The 21,844-nt window shown below is 37.1% G+C and overlaps 1 protein-coding gene across 6 annotated transcripts in view; it reads right to left on the reverse strand.

Annotated features, from left to right (window-relative positions):
• The window catches only part of Herc1 (HECT and RLD domain containing E3 ubiquitin protein ligase family member 1), a 170,874-nt gene that overhangs the window by 67,377 nt on the left and 81,653 nt on the right, over positions 1–21,844 (reverse strand). For all 6 annotated transcript variants that reach the window (XM_041679778.1, XM_041679782.1, XM_041679781.1 and 3 more), the window contains exons 26-33: positions 15,529–15,797; positions 10,198–10,413; positions 9,035–9,155; positions 8,555–8,792; positions 8,265–8,449; positions 5,169–5,324; positions 1,990–2,096; positions 1,379–1,489 (exon numbers count right to left, since the gene is read on the reverse strand). In XM_041679778.1, the coding sequence (XP_041535712.1) occupies positions 1,379–1,489; positions 1,990–2,096; positions 5,169–5,324; positions 8,265–8,449; positions 8,555–8,792; positions 9,035–9,155; positions 10,198–10,413; positions 15,529–15,797 (1,403 nt within the window). The remainder of the gene's footprint in view (positions 1–1,378; positions 1,490–1,989; positions 2,097–5,168; positions 5,325–8,264; positions 8,450–8,554; positions 8,793–9,034; positions 9,156–10,197; positions 10,414–15,528; positions 15,798–21,844) is intronic.

Here is a 21,844-nt window from a genome sequence, read left to right on the forward strand (position 1 = left end):
GGACTGAGCTGCCAAATTCCAGTTGAAGAGTGGGAGGAATGAGAATATGAGAAAAGAGGTTAAGACTATAATGGGTACACATACACCCACTGAAACAGTCTACCCAAGGTAATGAATGGGAGTTCACCAACACCAGAAGGACTGGAAAGGAACAAGCATAGAACCAAACTAATCCCTTTGAATGTGGTTGACAGTTGCATGGCTAGGGCAGACTGAGGGACCACTGGCAGTGGCACCAGGATTTATCCCTACTGCTTGAATTCCAAGGTTTTTCTCTTCAGTAATAACTAGAAGCTGAGGAAGGAACAGAATGTGATAGAGCTTTTTTTAATATACTAAGTATGAAATGTCTATTTGGTTATCATTGGTGAATTAATAGAAGACAGAATTCAAAATTTAGGCATCAATGGCATATAGAGTCAAATTATGCGTCTATGAATATGGAAACAAGAAAAGATGTGATGGGTGGGGGGAAACTTAAGATTAGGTTATATAATACCCAACACTTAAATACAGAAAGAAAAACCTAGAAGAATGAAAGGCCATTTTCTAAGGTAGAAGGAAAATCGGGAAAAGTGTGGAATCAGGAAAACTAAGCTAAGGATTATGACTATGAAGTAGAATCCTATTTAGAAAGTAAATCAGTAGAACCTCATGCTACAAGGATGGGTACACAGAAGAACCAATAAGATATGGTAAAATAGCAAACAGTGGGCCCTTTATATTCCAGATTCTACATCACAGATTCAACCAACCACAGATCAAAAATACATTTTTTAAGAACCAACTGATTCTGTACTGAACACATTTAGACTCTTCTCATCACATAGATATGAGATCACAGCTCTTTACAAGCTTATACTGCATTATGTACTAGAGAACCTAGAAATGATTTAAAGCTTACAGGAGAATTATGTTAAGTCATATATAAATGCCATACTACTTTATATATGAAACTTAAGCATTAACGGATCTGGGTAAGCTTGGATGGTCTTAGTTCCCTATAGATAGTGGAAAGCAACTATAAGTATAATGTTAATACTTCATAGAGTGTGGCATCTTGGTGGGTGATAAGCACTCTGAAGAGAAAATGAGAAGTAGCTGACATGTGTGGTTTACTCCTTTGAGAATCTTAGCAGTGAAGACAGAAAAGATGATCAAGAAACCATCGTGGAAAAAAATATGACTTGAGAGTAAGGATAAGAAAAGGCATGACTGGAAGAATGAGATGAGAAGTAGTCAACACACAAAGAGGATATGGAGCAAATTCTATAACAAGAACCCTCAAGGTAGGACTTTTATACCCAGAGACACAGATGGGCACTAGGGTACCTACTTATGAGACTTAAAAACATTTTCAGGGGGAAGAATAGATTACCTGTAGTTTGATTTCTTGTTCTTTTTCCTTTATTTGAATAGTATGTTTGGCCTGAGCAATGGGAGTCTCCCACATACAATCCGACAGAAGGGAAAATAAACGTTCAACAACCTAATATATTGAAGGGAAAGGAAGATAAAATTTATAAACTGTAATATTCAATGGCACATGAAGATTGATTATACTAACATCCAACAGCTACTTCTGATGGTTCTATCTAGAATACTTCTAGTTTTAAAAGATCATCAGCTCACTACAAAATGGCTTGTTTTTACTTGTTTCTCCTTTCTAGATGCAGACATCTGTTTTGGATTTACTGTCTCATACATTTCTCTCTCCAGAGGCCCAACCTACTAAGAAATTCTAGACTATCCTTTCCTTTTGATGTTACATGTATTTTCCACTCCTCTATTTCTTACATCCCACAATTTATTTTCTCCTCTTCCATAAGAACAAAGGCTTTAAAAAAAAAAGCAATCTTAGAAGTAGAGACTATACTACTGAAGATAAGACACATTTACAACTAAAGAGATTGTAGTAACTCTTAGTTTTGGGTGAATCACACTACAGATGTGAAAACCATTTTCTACCAATTAAAAAAAAATACAAACCTGGGCCATTTGGTCATCTTCTACACCTGATTCACAAGCTGGTAGCACGGCCTCAAGGACATGAAGTGCAAGGAGCCTTGTTCTTAAGTTGCCAACCAGAGGAATGCCTGGGGGATGTGGTGGGGGTGTGGTGAGCAAACCAGTCTTGTTGTTATCAATATGACTGACAGGCATAGTTAAAATAAACTTCATGTAAAAATTTTTACTTAAGGATACAAAGCAGTTCATAAATGAAACAGACCTACATTTAAACCTACTGTCATATTAATTCTGGACCCAATCTATGCCTGTTAGTATATATACATACATCATGTACATGTTCCAGTTTACGTCTTCATTGGACAAGCACTGCAACCACAAGTGTCAGAGGTAGAATATGTACTTAGTATACTGCCAGTAGCCATGCCAGATGAGCATCAGGTGGCTATTGAAGTTCAAGGTGTCAGCCCACCAGGAGAAACCCCCTGATAGGTCAATCTCAGATAGGCAAGGCCAGAGACCACAGATCCCAGAATGGTTTTTGCTTCTGCTGTGCCTTTACATGTTTGCTGCTACTATCTTTCCCTAATATCTGGCATGGTGTGAATGGATATGGGGAGACCCCCACGGCCTATAATGCATTGTGTTTATCTCATGGAAACATCCCTTTCTACTGTGCATTTTCACCTGTGGATTGTCATTGAAGGTGATTCCTCACTAAGCTGTACTATTTTATTGATAATAATAATGTCAGCTTATACAGAATTTTGATGAATAAAAATAAATACAAGGAAATATTACACAGTCAGGGCCTGTGAGTTTGACCTAAGGAGTTGCACAGATCATAGCTCAAATTAATGATTAAGCCAGGCTGGCTCAAATTCTTTTAATCTTAATGCTGAAAGATGTAGACACTGGCTTCGTTGTGTATCATTAGCTGAAACAAAGTTTTAAAACAACTTCAAGTTAGATCAGATGTTTTGATAATAGCTTTGAGACGAAAAACCCTAGAAAACAATCTAAAGTTCACAAGGACACAGCTGAGGTTAAAAATACAAAGCAGCCCAATTGTTACTAGCTGATGTACTTTCCTTGCTAGGGTTGGGCGATAATCAAAGGTGGTGATTAATTCCTTATACCCATTTCTTCCCTCAATCTCCTGATATAAAAAACTATTAATAAATGAGTATGTACTTCAAAGATTTAAAGTAGAGTTGACTGATTCTTTTTCATATATAAAAGTATAGGTTTGTGATTCATTTAAGATTCCTTGCAAAATTACCTTTCAAGATAAGTAATAAAATAATTGGACCTTTCTTTGTTACTGCAAAATGCAGCCTGCCTGTAAAAGACTTGACAAGAATACCCTTACTTGCCCACATGGTTAATCTATAACAAGTTGCTTGGGTATGAACAAATGTATGTGGGTTCTTAGGACAATTTGTTTTTCACTGATAATATGTAAAATTAATCAAGTAAGGGAGATGGAAAACATGCTGTTTTTACTGTTTGTTTTGTATTCATTGCAATCATTCACTTGAAAAAACAGAAAGTAACTACATTGTAATTTTCATATTGCCTGAAAAACTTTGTTGGGGTATATAAGCTATAGGAAAAAAAAGTATACAGTAGAAGGAACATGGAAAGAAGAAGAGAAGAATATAAAGAAGGAAACCATCAAGAGAATACATGTCTTCCCCCCTAACCACCACAGACCACAGATAGAAAAGTCTTAGTATATGCCAATGCTGTGGATTCTTTTCAAGTCCTGTGCTGTCTAGAGGCTGTTCCCCCCCCGCCCCCCCGCTCCCAGGCAGTAGTAATATATATCAATCCTAAATTCAGAGTATGAATTACAACTCAGTTTAATGAGGAAACAGAGGTTCAGAGAGTTTAATAATTTAACCAAGACTCCATATGCAATAGGAACAGAATTGTTAAGAAGAGGTCTGTGAGCATCTAAAGCCTAAGCATATGCTCTCATTCCCTTACTCTAGTCTATTTCCTGCTCCAGAGCTTGGAATGCTTCTGAGTTTTTTGTTTAAGCTTTCATACGTGTACATATTATATGTTGACTACAGTTACCCTTCAATGCACAGTTAGTAGTTTGTGCTTTTATAACGTTGGAAAAGGCATAGACAAAATTTTGGTGTATAAATAGGTACTCTTCGTATACACATGCCTAATAGGATCAGGGGAAATAATTGAGTATCTTTTACTTTATACTTTAAAAACATAAATTTCACGTGATTAAAGGAAACTCTAAGTTATATTAGTTAATAAACATTACTTAAGTATATTAAAAACTGTAAACACATATAATAATAACATGAAATACTATATTATGATTCTACATGTTTCAAACACATTAGGGAGGGATAATAAAAAAGTTCTGGAAATGGATGAAAATGATACAATATAGTAAATAGGCTTAATGCATTGAACTGTATACTTAAATGATCAAATTTTAATTTTTGTTTTATATATTTTATCAAAAATATGGGGAAAGACTAGAGTAGCAAAAGGCTATCAGGAACCTGTATAAGATTACTAGACTTCTAGGCTTGATCTAGGAGTAAAACTTACATAGAACTGTCAAGATACCACAAAAATGGAAGTCACAATTAAGGCAGCTGAACTTATATCATCATAGAGGGGACAGATAAATTCAGATCTGATCTGACAATCTAAAATGTGAGGTCAAACTTGTAGCAAATTATATACTATATACATCTTTACTTTTTAGTACATTTTTAAAAAAAATATTTATTTATTATGTATACAATATTCTTTCTGCGTGTATGCCTGAAGGCCAGAAGAGGGCACCAGACCTCATTTCAGATGGTTGTGAGCCACCATGTGGTTGCTGGGAATTGAACTCAGGACCTTTGGAAGAGCAGGCAATGCTCTTAACCGCTGAGCCATCTTTCCAGCCCCTAGTACATTTTTAATATTAACAAATAGGGCCAAATTCTCTAGACTAAATCATAATTTCTTCAGCACCACTTGGCATTATTAATTCTTTACCAATTACTATCTCTGAAATTGGCATTTTCTATCAATCAAATAAATACTCAAAAGTCAAAGAAGAAAAGTCTTGAAATTAAGATCAGGTGCCCAGTGTTGTCAAAATTCTAGCATCACCTTAATAAAACACATGCAACACATAAAAGCACTCTAAACGGAGGCAACAGACATACCTGAAGAGCACTTCTGAGACGCTATGTTTAGCAATACCTCTGTCCATTTGGGGGAAGCCATTTTTGATTGAATTGCTTTGGAAGACACAACTCTTCGAAGAAACACTAAAAAATCCCCTAGATGGAGTTCAGCTGCATGTTGTTTCCTAAGGGCAGCTGAAAAGTGGAGAGATAAGTTTACATTTTAACTGAAAGGCAGCAATCCCAGGATAAGATAAAGGTAAAATTTATCTTATCAGCTTATACTTTAATTGCATTAAGCACAGTCTAGGTTTTCAATAAGTTGCCATGCCAATTTTTGAAAACTAGAGGATAGGGAAAGGTAAAAATTGAAATGAATCCTGATGAAACCTCTTTTATATGTGTGTAGCAGAAGAGTAAGCGTGTTAAAATGTGTATGCGACAGTTAACCTTTGTTATCAACTTGACTGGTTTTGGAATCACCTAGGAGATGTTCCTTCAGGTGTTTCCAGAAGTTTAACTGTCTGTAGTGCTACTTTCAGAGAGATTCTGGAATGCTCCATTAAAAAATACAAAGAGAAGTCTTTTGTGAAAGAAAAGCGACCTCTGCAAAGGGACATGCTACACTGATAATAGTCAGCAAACAACTGTCACAGGAAGACTCTGTTTTGCTGAGCAGGGTGAACAAGACTATGATAGAACTAAACTGCTGGGATCAACAGATGAACTAAGAATTACTTCTTCACATCTCCTCCTAACAGTACCTTGTCTCTTCTTTACTTAAATACAAAACATTTTTTATAATATTAATTCAAAGAACACAGAAGTATCAGCCTGTTCTGTGAACTCAGATCTCTCACTCCAAGATTTCTCCTGTATATCTCTTCAAGTCATTCAAAGATTACCTCTTCCAGGAAGTCTTCTTTTATCCCTAGTATATCATGTGTACTCTATCTCCTACCTCAGCAAGTATTTCTAGGATACAATATTAAATTAGAGTCAAATGTAGTGGTGTATACCTGTAATCCCAGCATTCAGGATAAAAGGGTGAAGCAGGAGGATCATAGATTCAAGGCCAGTTTGGGCCTGGAGACCTCAAGTTGGTTGACATACCCTGATGGTACAATCCTATATTTAAAATGAAGGATACACCTTCTTTCTAATTATATATTTTAGAAATATTAGATGTTCTTCATACCTAAGCAGCCTGATTCTGAATGATTGGCCATTGGTGACTAGAGTTATTCTCCTTCCCAGTCATTTTCAAAACTGGACCCTCTCTCTACAACAACTAGAGAGGAACTGACATGGCTTCAACTGTTGTTATACACAGCAAGACTCAGTCATAGAAAAACTGTATCTTTCTTTACAGGATATTGAATGCCACCAATTTTTGTTGTTTTCTTAGATGGGGCACCGCTATGTAGTCCAAACTGGGCTGGAATTCATGTTCTTCTCTGCCCTAACCTCTCTGGTGCTAGAATTCTAGGCATATACCAGCACATGCAGCTAAGGGTTCAATTATCTTGAGGCTGTATAGGCTAAGAAGTACTTCTGTAGTTCTTCCCTGTTGTCTGGATGTGCAGTATTCAGAACAGACTGGTGAGAACCTGGTACCTTAACAGTTCTTTATCCTCCAGTATATCTCAAAAAGCAGAAAGAGGCAAGGACACTTCTTGTTTTTTGAGACAGGGTTTCTCTGTGTATCTCTGGCTGACCTGGAACTTGCTCTGTAAAACAGGCCTTGAACTCACAGAGATCCACCTGCCTCTGCCTCCTGAGTGTTGGGTTTAAAGGAGTGCACCACCACCGCTTGGCTCCACTGGTGAGTCTGCCTAAGCTCTCTGTATAAGATAACTCTGTACATGACCAAGAAAAAAAAGCCTGGCACTGGATTGAGCTGGGAAACTAAAAAGCTAGTCCTTAATTGAAACCATATATCCTCCTACATTCTCACATAAGAGATTTAAATATTTCTTCTGAGCTTCTTGCACTGCACTTTATCCGCTTACAGGTTTGATTCTATCACGACTCTGTATCAATCACTTTACATCTATCTGTTCAGTATTTTCTCTCTATTCCCCCACTTAAGTCAACAATGTTTATGTGATCTAAATACTATTTAATTTCAAATATTATCTATTAAAATATTAAATATTAACCATCACTAAACTTACTTTCATTATGTGCCATATAATGCTCTGTGCTTAAACGTATAAAGTTACTTAGTCCTCAAAACAATTTTCACAAGTTGGCTTCTAATTACCCTTATATTAGAGATGACAGAACTGAGCAAAGAATGGTGAAGTAGACTGCTCTCTTCTATCTGTCCACTTGACCCAAGGAAACTTTTAAAGGGCTCCTGGAGTTTTTTCTGAGAATGAGACATGGTACCACACAATCTTTTTGGAATAATGACCAATTTTATTTTAGACCTTTATTCATGAAGTTACATTAAAAACATGGGCAGTATTCTACTGCTCTGGGCATAAACTCTACTGGAAGTCATTGCTTTAGTTTCATATTCTGTGAAAACAGTGAAAGCCACTGCGCTGATCCTAAAGTTCCTGTTTCTAGGGCTTGTACGATGGGCTTAATCAAGAACTTTTAACCAAATAAAACCTTTCTCTGCTAAGTTGCTTTTGCCGAGATATTTTACTACAACTGAAAAAGAAACTAAAAAAAAAAACATGTTTACAATAAAACAAATGTTGTATCAGCAACAAAAAATTATACTGGCCAAGTTTAAGAAAGAATTTGGTTAGTTTGGTTCTGAGTATAACCCAGTTGCCACTTATCAAAGCCCATCTACTCTCAGGGAACATTTATGTCAGGACTGTAGTTAGAGGAGATTTGTTAGCATTAAATAACCCAGAAAACATCTTAGCCTCTCTCTAGATAGCCTGAAGAAATCGGTCACCTAAGATCCAAGTCCCTGCAGCCGAGCTAAGTAGTACCGTTAGGCAGCAGCAGACTGAACAGAGCCTTGGAGGCTCAGTCAGAAAGCCTCCACTGTGCAGACAGTAAAAATCCTTTATACTGTAACAGAGAGAAGCTGATGTTCTTATCATATGCACACTACAGAGCCTCAACAAGAATCTAATATGACAAGAAAGGAAAAAAAGCTTATACTACCTCTGAAATCTTTCCTTTCATTTTCTCCACTGGAGTCAACTTTTTTTTCTTCTTCTTCACCTTCTTCTTCTCCAAAGGAGGCCATAAATAGTACACCAGTTTGGGATAACAAATTCTTCAACTGACTACAGAGTAGATCCAACAAGGATTGAACTACTTTTGGGCTCAATTTATCAGCATAGGTTCTGTGTGAAATAAAAGGAAAAACTGTAATAGGAATACAAAAAGGGATAAATACTATACAAAAAAAAAGCCCCATCTAGTTCTTCCAAGACCTTTGTAGTACTTACCCCGTAGTGATAGCTAGAATCTGGAGCAACCTTGTACTGGCCACTTTCAAAGCTGTGCTAAGCTGGGAAACACCAGTCTTTGGCAGCAGCTGCAGGGGTTGTCCTAACATGGTGTCTGTGCCACATAACTGTGACAATACATTCAACAGACCAGTGGAGATTGCCAAAGAAACATCCACTGGCTGATAATGAACACTGAGGGCAAAAACTGTAACCAGAAGAAGACGTTGCTGGGCTTCTAAAAAAAAAGAAACAAAAATAGAAAGACAGTTGAGAATCTCTTTGAGATTAAATAAACTTTTTTGAAACTAAAATAAGCTTCTCCAAACTATAAATAATAATATAAAGTACTAATCAATTTTTAAGTATTTTGCTCTTATTTGTCAGTTGATCTGCTAGTGTTAAACATAAAATGGAGCCAATTCTCTACATAAAGCCAAAGTGTATATTGTTAATCTTTATTTACAGGAAGTTACTCACCAATGTGATGCTTATTTGCTTGAAGGGCTCTCTCTAGAGTAGCAGACAACTGTTGATAAATCTTATGGACAGCCACCTGAATTTCAATCTGAATATTTCTTTTAGCTGCTCTGATCCCATCCTAAATCACACAGAGTTACTTTTAAAATCAGCAATAATACCTTTTTTCAAAAAAAAAAAAAAAGTAACAGCATTTTAGCCTTAGTCTATGCTAGGGCCCTATGGTATTATTCAGTAAAGTATATGAAAAGTTTATAACAAAACTAGTTTAAAATGATTGGTAGTTCTTGACTCTGTGTGTATTCCTCCTTCCAAGGCAGCTTTGACATATATATAACAGTTTATAAATGCCGGGTAAGTTGGCACATGCCTTTAATCCCAGCACTTGGGAGACACAGGCATGCAGAGCTATATGAGATTGAAGCCAGCTTGGTCTACAGTGAGTTCCAGGATAGCCAAGGCTATATAGAGGATCCTGTTGCAAAAATTCAACAAAACAAACAAAGCACAAATTTACAAATTTAAAACCAGAACAGAAAAACCAGGAAGAATAACCAAGTCTAAGATGTAAGTATTAAAAACCATCTTCCCAAATTCCAACTCCTATCTAGCTCTACCTTATCTGATTATGGATTAATAAAGCTGAGTCAACCAATTCTTCAAAAGCACAATTGTATGATTCATAACCTAATCTCAACTGTACAATTTACAAACTTAGCCAAACAATGACAGATTGATCAATCTATTTATTTATTTTGGTTTTTCAAGACAGGGTTTCTCTGTATCTTTGGAGCCTGTCCTGGAACTAGACCAGGCTGGCCTCGAACTCACAAAGATTCACCTGCCTCTGCCTCCTGAGTGCTGGGACTAAAGCACTGCCCGGCTCTAACAATGACAGATCTTAAGTAACTCAAAAGCTTTTAGAATTTTAACCGTGGTCATACACATCACCAAATTCCACATCATCTTAAGTAACTCAAAAGCTTTAAGAATTTTAACTGTGGTCATACACATCACCAAATTCCACATTATCTTAAGTAACTCAAAAGCTTTAAGAATTTTAACCGTGGTCATACACATCACCAAATTCCACATCATCCAGTTGGCTCTGTAAAAAAAAACAAAGAACTGAATACAGAACGAGGTGTCACTTATGTACTTACTTGATAGTGATGCAATCGGCCACTCTCTCCTTTGGTTCCTGTGTGTCCAACAGTGCCTAAACCAAAACACCCTGCTAGAAACTGCAGTCTCACAGATGTGAGCAGAGTGGATGATTGAAAGCCTGAACTTGACCTGCTTCCTGACAGCAAGATGCTACCCTTCTCCTCCATGCCAGATAATAGAGTGAGGATCTGGTGAAGTGCCTCCAAACGAAGCTTGAAAGAAAAACATTTGAGAGTCTGTCACTAAACTCAAACATAAGGAATTCTGTATACCATAGGTAATATGCTATTCTAGGACAAAGAAAGTCTGACATTCTAGGAATCTGTTAAGATAAATATTTTGTTATTACTGTTTATTAAATCAAGACATATCTAAAGTCTCTTTAAGAATATTTTAATAGAACAGAAGCCACACATACAATGGGAAGAGGAGATTTGATAGGTTGGTACTGAGGACTGAACTCAGGATTTAAAGTGCTCTGATGCTAAATAATATACCTCGGTTCCTAAAGTAGCAAATGTAAAATTTGGTGACAAAGTATCAAGGCCAGGCTGTCCTGCATGGTGTGTCTTCTTAGGAAAGTCACTGAACTTCATGAGTCCCAGTTTCTTCAAATGCAAAATGAGACTAACAATTCAGTATCTATCCTACTCAAAGAGCTACTATGAAGTGCAGAAGCTCTAACAGGTCAAAACTATATAGTTTTATAAGTACAAGTAGTAAGATTGTATAGAATGAATACTCTGAGTCCAGAATCAGAAGTACCTTTCCATGGTTTGTCCAAGGCTCACTTGAGTTTCTGACTCTACTTTCTTTAAACACTATTGGACTACCCATTGCTCAGTCAACTCTTCTTTGAAAAATAAAAAAATAAGTTTCTACTTTAAAATAATTTTATATTTACAGAAGTTATACAGTTTTTTTTATGTGAAGCAGTGATCCTAACAGTAATCATCATGATCATAAAAATCAAAGTACTGAAGATCAACCCTAAAAAAGGCTGAAGATGCTTTGCATCCAGCAATATCAACTAATCAACTAGTCAGTCAAGATGAACTCTTCGTTTAATTGAGTTTTAAGACTTTTTTACTTTATGTGTGTGTATGCCTGAGTGTATTTGCACCTTGCACGTGCAGATACCGATACAGTCCATAAAAGGGCATCAGATTCCCTTGAGCCAGAGCTACAGACAGTTTTAGAATCATCTGAGGGGAGTACTGGGTAAACAAAACACGGGTCTCTTCAGCATGTACTCTTAATCACTAAGCCATCTCTCAAGCTCCCAAATAGACAGGCCAGCCAGAGGTATATGAAGAGATTCTATGTCTAGAATAAACAGAACAGGATTAAAGAGGGAGAGAAAAGAATAACAAAAGGCTAGATCTCAATCTTAGATTAGATTCCTACAGTAATGATTACTACAGTAAAGATGAGCAAAATTTGGATTTTTTTTTTTTAAATCAATCTCGGGACCAGGAAAATGGTCCAGTGGGTAAGACTGTTCACTCTGCAAACATGATGAGCTGAGTTTTAATCTCCCATCACTCATACAAAAAGCAGGCACAGCTATGTGGGTCTGTAACCCCAACACTGGCGGTCAGAAACAGGTGAATCCTAAGAGTTCACTGGCCAGCTAGCCTAGTCAAAACAGACATTCAGTGAGTGACTCTGTGTCAGAGAAATAAAGGAGAGAGTAATTGTGGTGGTTTGAATAAAAATGGCCCCTATAGGCCCATATGGAGTGGCGCTATTAGGAGATGTGGCCTTGTAGGAAGAAGTATGCTACAGTCTTCCTTCCTGTTGCCCTTCTATTCGGATGTAGAACTTTCAGCAGCTCCTCCAGCACCATGTCAGTCTACATGCTGCCATCCTTCCTGCCATGATGATAATGGACTAAACCTCTGAACTGTAAGCCAGTCCCAATTAAAAGCCCCCCTTCAGGGGCTGGAGAGATGGCTCAACGGTTAAGAGCACTTGACTGCTCTTCCAGAGGTCCTGAGTTCAATTCCCAGCAACCACATGGTGGCTCACAACCACCTATAATGAGATCTGGTGCCCTCTTCTGGCCTACAGGCAGGATACTGTATGTATAAATAAATAAATAAATAAGTTTTCCTTAGTAAGGGTTACTGTGGTCATGGTGTCTCTTCACAGCAATAAAACCCTAACTAAGACAGTAATAGATGATGAACCCTGACTTCTTGTTCTCATCTCTACATATGAATACAGTCATACAAATCCATCTCATTAGTGCACAAACTTTCTTTCCTCTTTGATAATTGCTACCAAAAATTGTTTTAAAGGAAATTTCCAGCCAGGCAGTGGTGGCGCATGCCTTTAATCCCAGCACTTGGGAGGCAGAGGCAGGAGGATCTCTGTGAGTTCAAGGCCAGCCTGGTCTACAAGAGCTAGCTCCAGGACAGGTTCTAAAGCTACAGTGACATCCTGTCTCGAAAAACAAAACAAAACAAAAAACAAAAACAAAAAAAAAAAGGATCATGAATGGCAACTGTTAAAGAAGTCCTGAACTAAGATGGCATTAATCTGTAATAATATTTGTAATAACATACAGTCTTTATTTTTCATGATCATGATACTTGGGAGTAGTCAATTTTTTTTCTTTTTCATCTAAGCCTATTCACTATTCCATTTACACTGTAAAATACAGTTGAAAGAGAACTAGCCTTTTTTCCTAGAGATGACAATGTCTTTCTTCTGAGCAAACTCAATATTCTAGACACATTTGAAAGAGAAGTTACCTCTTTACCTAGAAAAGGTGAAGTGTTTATTCTAAGCATACTCATTAGTCTTTTCACATTGTAAAAACAGCTGAAACAGAGTAGCCTCTTTCCCTAGAAAAGGCAATGTGCTTCTTCTATGCATAATCACTATCCTATTCACACTGCTAAATACAGTAGAAAGGAATGTGGGCCCATTCCTAAGAACAGATAATGCATTTCTTCTAAATCTACTCACTAATATAGTCACAATGTTCAATATTGTTGAAATCAAAGTGGCCTCTATTCTAAATACAGAAAATACAATTATTCAAAGCATTCTCACTATTCTATTCACGTTGTCAATATAATGAAAGAGAAGTAGCCTCCTGCCCAATAAAAGACAATGTGTTTTCTCTAGGCACACTCATTATTTTATTCACAATGCTAAAGTCTGTAGAAAGAGAAGTGACACTTTATATACTTTAGGGTATGTTCCTAAATTTGGATTTGCCTTCCCTACACCTCTCCCAACACTGCTCATCATTAGACTATAGCTAGGGATTTGTAGAAGAGAGCTATAGAGTTCAGTAATCTCATATTATATTAAGGATACATGATGGTCACATGACTTAATACTAATATTATTAATCATGTTTGCTTAAAATTCTATCTGCCAGATTTCTTATGTTATTCTTTTTCCCCTTCCCATATCCCGTTAGAAGCAAGTCACTAAGTCCAGCTCACTAACAAGGGGAAAGGATTTAATTTCTGTTAAAGGGAGGAATATCAAAGGATCTGTGGACATATTAAAATAATCATTAATAAATATTTAAGGGTTACTCTGTGACTATGCAAACATCCTGGGCACTCTCATGTATGAATGTTTATTCATCAGTGGGTCTGTGGTAGTTTGAATGTAATTGGCCCCCATAATCTCATAGGGATAGTACTATTAGGAGGTGTGGCCTTGTTGGAGTAAGTGTGTCATCACTGTGGAGATGGGCTTTCAGGTCTCATATATGCACAAGGCATGCCCAGTGAGACAGACCATGTCCTGTTGCTTGCAAGTCAAGATTTAGGACACTCAGCTCCTTCCCATGAATCAGCCAGGGGGAGATAGTTCAGTAGCGAGGGTTAGTGTCCCAAGGCCCTGCTCCATCCATGCATGCTTGTTAATGGGCCAATTCTTGTGTAGAACCAGTATAATCACTGTAGTTGTTGAGATTCATAATGACAATGGCTATTCATTACCCACAAATAGCATTTTGCAACCCTTCTGCTATAGTGATTTATCATTTACATTTAAATAAATAAAGCTTGCCTGAAGATCAGAGGGTAAAACAGTCCCACTGGTCAGTTTTACAGACCAGGCAGCGGTGACACACACATTTAATCCCAGTAGTCACACTAGTTTGCCATAGAAACAGGGCAGTAGTGGTGCACACCTTTAATCCTAGCCCTAAAGAGGAATATTAAATGGGAGGAGACAGCTCTCAGACATAGTCTCATTTTGACATTCCTGGAGGCAGGACAACCATTTCAGACTGGCAATTTCAAACACCCAGTGGCTGGCTGTTTTACTTTTCTGACCTTCAGGTTGAGCCCCAATATCTGTCTCTGGGTTTTTATTAATAGTGTTACATTCTCCCTGTCTTCCAGTTCTTAAATTCTTTCTAACCCCTCAAATGAAATAATCCCTGAGCCTTGGAGAGGATGATATAACTATCTTCTGTAGGGTTGAGGACTAATTGTCATTTATTTATTTTGATTTTTCGAGACAGGATTTCTGTGTACCCCTAGCTGCCCTGGAACTCACTAGGGTAGACCAGGCTGGCCTTGAACTCAGAGTTACACCTGCTTCTGCCTCCTGAGTGCTGGGATCAAAGTTGTACACCAATACTGCCTGGAAATTTATTCTTAATAGCTTTTATAGCAATGAGTCTCTATTGTTACTGAAATTTTGGTATCTCTTCACGGTTGTTGAATGATACAGGAGAAACTGGATCTCCACTTGAGGTTCTTAGTTTCATTAATAAAAGAATTTAAGAATAAAGAGGAACCCTGTCTCGAAAAACAAAACAAAACAAAAAAAAGAATAAACTCAAATGAAAGCTCAAAAAAGAAAACAGAAAAGACTATCAAAAGCTCATGTGGGGCTACGGAGACAGTTTTGTGAATAAAGTGCTCACTGCATGAGCACAGAGACCTGAGTTTAGACCCCAGCACCCACAGAAAAACTAGGCCTGATGCTGTCTATCTGTAACCCAGTGTGGGAGGTAGAGGGAGGCACAGACTCTAGCCAAAAGAGTAAGCTCCAGATTCAGAAGGGATCTTGTCTCAAAAAAATAACAAAGTTGGAGCAGCAAGATGGCTCAGCAGATAAAGGTGTTTGTTGCCAAGCCTGAGAGCCCATGTGGTAAAAGCAGAGAACTGACTCCAGCAAGTTGCTCTAGGGGCCCTGTGGCCCACGTAATATAGAGAGGGACATCCAATTTGACCTCTAGATTCCACACATTTACATACGTCACAGCACACAGAGAGAATACATGCAATGGCTCACGTTTGGCTTCCAGAGTCTCTTATGAGGAGTAAATATCAACGACTTACTTCTGCCCTTAGTTGTTGCTGCTCCATTGCAATGATGGAGGCCTGAGGACTTGTAGACATACTTTCTTCAGGTTCCTTAAAACCTGGGGCACTCCCCACATCTCCACTCACAAAACTCACAACATTTTCAATCAATGTGTGAACTCCCAAAGACTTGGTAAGGTCAAAATCAGACTCAAAGGAGTAAGAGGAGTTTTGGAACCAATCTCTGGTATGTTTTAGGCGAGTCCAAGAGTCACTCAGAGATTCCAACTGATTATGCATAGGACCTACATGAAAATGGGGAAAAAAATCATATATCAACAGCAATCAAGTAGAGAAGAGAACACATTTCCAAACAAGATGAGGGCTGAATGCTAGCTACTATCATACCAAGTGGTAAGAAATGGGTACTCATGTGTGAACACATGCATGCATTAAATGAAATTGGGCAAAATGCTTTGAAAAAAATAAAATAAAAAATAAACAAAAATTACAGCAATGTAAGAAAATAAAGAGAAAGCCTTGATGTATCAGTGTCAATGTAAGTGCTTTAGTAACACGCTACTAGAAGAAAATAAAGGCAGAAGCTGCTCTCAAAATGCTTAACTAAAAAGGCTCTGTAGTATTATACCATGGCACTACTCATGAGCAACAACAAAGGAGCCAATAAGACTCTATTGGTAAAACCCACTGAAAAAAGGATTTCTTCCAACTTAACATTACCCTCCATACCTGCAGTGACACATCAGCAAAAGCGAATGTTCAAGGGCAAGTAAACATAAAAAAGAGACATAAACATCGCTTTTGGGTTTTACTAACATAAGGAACTCTCTGTCATGTGCATCGTTACCTGAGGTTATAAAGCTCCTATATAAAGCAAAGTTTCATAAACAAGAACACATAGTATCTACTATAAAATAGTAACTATATGAAATTATCCATGGTAATGCATTGCTAAGTATTATTAGCTTGCTGATGAGCATTTTTAAGTAAAACCTTTAAACATCAAACTCTAACATGTAAGAGTACAAGAACAACTTTCTAAATCATACTAAATTTAGCTTTAAATAAAATATATTCATGTCCAACTCGTATACTTTGTCTTTAAACATTCTCGGAACAAATTACAATTTTTGGTTCACAATAAACATTCTTCTCAATGTTCTATGCATGGCCTGCTTTTGTGTTTATATATTATATAACATTTTAATATAAACATAAAACTGGCAAAAACTGGTATCGATTTGTTTTTCCAACCCATCTTTTCCTATCTCCTTGTACCTAAATTTTTATTAGTCTGAAGCTTAGACTTCTTTTTACTGCTACTGGATTTTGTCTTAACATGTACTCTAAAAAATGGATAGTGTTTAACTGCAGTTATTATTTTGCATGTGTATATATGCTCATGAATATAAAAGCCCAAAGTTGACTTAGGGTGTTTTCCTGGATTATTTTCCATTTTACATATTGTGGCACCATCTCACACTGAACCTACCGCTCATTGTCTTGGATAGTTAACTATTCAGCTTCCTCTAAGATTCCTCTCTTTCTGCCTCCCTTGCACTGAGGTAACTGGTGAGCTGCCAAACCCAGCTGGCCCTCAGGTGGGTTCTGAGAACTCAAACTCCAGTCCTTATATGTACACAGTAAGCACACTACTGATTTAACCAGGTGGCCCCAATGTTAGCCATTTTTCACTTTCTAAAAGAAGTATTGTTTATGCAATCATTTTAGATATATTCTTTTTATGTAACAGAATATTGCCAACATTAATTCAAATTACTATATGTAGCTACGATTCAGTTGTTTGGCTGTAACACATTATCCTATCACATAAGCACACCAACTTTGTGTATTAGGGATTCATTTTAAGGTAAACAACAAAATATATAGAAAAAACTGTACTTGTTAGTCAGAAGAGTTTGGAAAGATTACTACTTACACACAAATGTGTAGTAATATTTCATTTATATTTTAATATATAAAGCTTGCCTGAAGATCAGAGGGTAAAACAACCCCCTGGTCAGCTTTACAGACCAGGCAGCGGAGACACACACCTTTAATCCCAGTAGCCACACTAGTTTGCCATAGAAACAGGGTGGTAGTGGTGCACACCTTTAATCCTAGCCCTAAAGAGGAATATTAAATGGGAGGAGACAGCTCTCAGACATAATCTCATTTTGAGATTCCTGGAGGCAGGACTGCCATTTCAGACTGGCAATTTCAAACAGCTACTGGCTGGCTGTTTTGCTTTTTGCTTTTCTGACCTTCAGGTTGAGCCCCAATATCTGTCTCTGGGTTTATATTAATCATGCTACACTAATGGCAGTGGGGAGGCACGGTATGTGATATATGTGGAGGAGTGCATATAAATGGCCCATAAATGGAGGTCAGAGGACAACCTCAGATGTTTTGAGATAGGATATTTTGTTTGCTGCTACGCATGCCAGATTAGATGGCCCACAAGCTTCAAGGTAGTCAGTCCCATCTTCTCTTCCTTCTTGCCATAAAGTGCTGGGATTATAAGAACACAGATGCTCCAGCTTTATGTGGGTTCCAGGGATCTGATCTCAGGTCTTCACAAGCACTCTGCTCACTGAGCCATTTCCAACACCTAGAAATTCTTTATAATAAAAGCTCCAGGAACTGGAGATGAACTTCCATAGTAGAAAGCCTAGCATGAAAGCAAAATCTTGGGTTCCATCTCTAATACAGAGGGGAAAAATCTTTATCTTCAGTTTTATGGAGATGAAAATAATGATATAAAAAATGACCAAATTGTATATATGCTTACATATGATATAGAAAAAAATAAAATTCACGGGTATATAATGTATTAAGTTAAAAATATTTTTAAAAATAAAGCAGAAACTTAAACTTCTCATTTTCTTAGGCAGTCCAAATTGAGGGCCTGTATATGGCCTTAACCAACAAACATCAAGTTTTAGTTCCTTGTACTGGGTTTGTTTTACTTAATAGCAAAATTTCAAAATAAGGAGTCTTTGTCTTTTAGCATATATAAGGCACTTTTCAGAACAAGTTCCTAATGCCTATTGTCTGGTGTCAGAACCACGGAAATGAAAGAGACCTGAAGGACTGACTATCCAGGTTCAGTTTCCTCAACTGAGGAATCAGAAGCTAAGATGGATGAATCTGCCAAATTATCAACAGTGATTCCTTCATTCTATGTGAAGTAGATTTACAAATTCCTATTATTTAATGACTTAAAATTCACAGATCCATGGAAATTTAAACTATCTGGTCAATTATATAAAGGCTCAATCACTAATCTGCTAATAACGAAGTGCCTTTATTTACAGAGAGACATGCCATGGAACTACTAGCCACCCCCAAGCTAAATCCTTTCAGAAAGCAGGAGTTATGTGTCACACTGTAAACAGTCCAGAGATTCATAAGATCTCTGCCACAATTGTTCAGTTCTGCTACTAGAATCAGAAAACAGTCCATAAACAAATAAGTATGGCTGTATTTCAATTTACAAAAATGGTGAAAGGTCAGACTTGTCCAGTTAGGTGTTGAGTACTTGATCCAAAGAAACACCTTATGAATAAAACATAACAATAGGAACGAACCACACCGAAGCACTGCTGGGGCTTGGTGCACACCTTTAACCCCAGCACTCAGGAAGAAGAGACAGGAAGAGTTCAAAGCCAGACCGCTCTACACAATGTTCCAGGACAGCAACATAGTGAGACTCTGTCTCAAAGAACAAACAACACAACAACAAAACAATACTAGGATAAATAAAATAATTACCACTAAAATAATCTGACATTAAAAAAATAGTTCAGAGCCCCAAAATTTAAACATATAGAAATGAGAGACAGAATTTTACTTTAATCTAAAGAACATATCAAAGGCTTCTACACCGTAATTGAGATGAAGCCCAAAGCTTACTAACTCAGGCGACAACTAAAGAAACAGTTCAGTGAGACGTTGAGGCTGTTTACTTGTCCTTTCAACTCTGGCTCTTAAATGGAATTTTCAAAATGAACATGGCAGAGCTGCAATACATACTTTATAAACCATAAAATATGTAGGCAAGCTAAAGGGGGAAAAAATTTAAACATGCCATCATGTACTTGCTTGAAGCTCTTCTTTTTTCTGGGGCTCAACTGGCCAAAAAGGAGTAAATACGCTACCACATGAGAACCAGAAGACAAAAGGAAAAATTTGATATAGGAGATAACATTTACATTCTTTACGTAACTTGAAATGCACAGATAAAATAGCATTTCGCCCACATATGCTACACCACGAAACATACATTAATAATGTTTCCAGCATTACTTTAGCAGTAAAATGCTAACAACATATTAAAAGGCCTGAGAGACAGGAATTAAACTATACTTTAACCAATACGGTTTACCTAATAAGGCTTCTGATATTGTTTCTTAAATTGTTTTGAGATCCTACCATTTTCACCATAACAGCTTCAGCTTATACAGGAAATCAGTATCAAGACTCAGCAAAATGTATTATCTTTCTGTGAATACTTGGCTCAATCTGCACAATTATGGAAAATCTTTTAAGTATTTGTCAAAATACAAAGGGCAGGGAACCCGGACTGCTCTGTGGACTGGAGAGGGAGGGGGAGAGGAGTGGGGGGAGGGGGAGAAGGGTGGGAGGAGGGGGAGAAGGGTGGGAGGAGGGGAAGGGAAATGGGAGGCTGGGAGGAGGTGGAAACTTGTTTTTTGTTTATGTTTTTTTTTTCTTCTTTTCGCAATAAAAAAAATTGTCAACAATTTTGGTAAGTTTTGTAGAGAATTTGATAAACTTATGAATAAATGAGTTCATACTTGTGAAATGCTTAAAATAAGGTCTGGTGATAATGAGCAGTTTATAAGTTTCTGAATATAAATTTTACTTTGTCCCCGAGGAAATAACTTGCTTCCTCTGTTTCTTTTTTTTTCTCTCTTTTTTTTCTCTGTTTCTTTTTAACAAAAAAAAAATTAGATTTATTTATTTATTATGTATACTGTGTTCTGTCTTCATGTTTGGCAGCACACCAAAAGAGGCCATCAGTTATCATTGTTGATGGCTGTGAGCCACCATGTGGTTTCTGGGAATTAAACTCAGGACCTCTGGAAGAGTAGTTAACATTCTTAACCTCTGAGCAATTTCTCAAGCCCTACCTTTCTAACAAAATCTATAATGTTATTTCTAAGTTTAAAATTTAGCTTTTTTTGGTTGTTATTTCCCAGCTGAGTCTTGCTATGATGCCCATGCTGTCTGCAACTCTCCTGGCCTAGAATTTAACATAGGCATCTCTGAAAAGATGAACAAGGTGGTCTGGCTAAAGGTTATATGCCCATTGCTTTGCACCTTCCACATTTGCTTTCAGATCACAGTGAAACTTTAGCCAGAATTAAGGGTTTAAAAGAATAATCAGTCTGGTGGTGGTGGTGCACACCTTTAATCCCAGCACTTGGGAGGCAGATAAAGGCAGATCTCTTTGAGTTCGAGGCCAGACTGGTCTACAGAACTAGTTCCGGGATAGTGTCCAAAGTTACAGAGAGACCTTGCCTCAAAAAACCAAAAATAAAAAAAAGAACAATCATATTTCATGACCATGAATCTTAATAATCCCTAATGCCAAATACTAAGAGAAAAACAGGTGATAAACCCTTTCAAGGAGCTATTTTTTGAGACATTGAGCATACACTGATCACTAACTATTATCTATACACACATTTAATTTTAATAAGCAAGATATAATTAAATCTAGTATTTCTCTCCTTTTCCTCTTACCTGACTTTCAGTAACTCAGCACTGAGATCAATAAATGGGAAAACGATTCAAGCTAAAATTTTTGTTTTTCCTCCTCAAATACTTAAAATGAAATGCAAATAAAAGAACCCTCTTTGGCTAGACATGTGTTTGTTCACCACAGGACAAGTCACAGTTTCACAACAAACAGTTTATAGTACAAACAACTGACAACTTATACTTGACAAGTTAAACTGACCAGGAAAAGATATGCATATTGAAGTTTATGACATCTGATTCATGTTGACAAGTGAGTAAGAAATACAGTGGCTTACTATACCACCATTTAAAAGTAAAACAAAATATACACTTCCTCCAGTGTGGTCTAAGGATAATCACTAAATATATAAGATTTATAAAAATTTAGAAACATCTATCAAGTGTATCTTTTAATTAAAAAATTTATTTCATTTCAAACTATATGTCTATGTAGGAGGGAAGGCTGTGAATAACAGTGTTTTGTTTTTTCTTTTTGATTTTTTTGAGAGAGAGTCTGTCTACACAGCTGCACTCCCAACATCAGTGATCTCGATAGCAGGAGGGC

The sequence above is a fragment of the Microtus oregoni genome, unplaced genomic scaffold, assembly GCF_018167655.1.
Source record: "Microtus oregoni isolate MIOR12 unplaced genomic scaffold, Mior012 000032F_ref0000030, whole genome shotgun sequence".
Lineage (NCBI taxonomy): Eukaryota > Metazoa > Chordata > Mammalia > Rodentia > Cricetidae > Microtus > Microtus oregoni.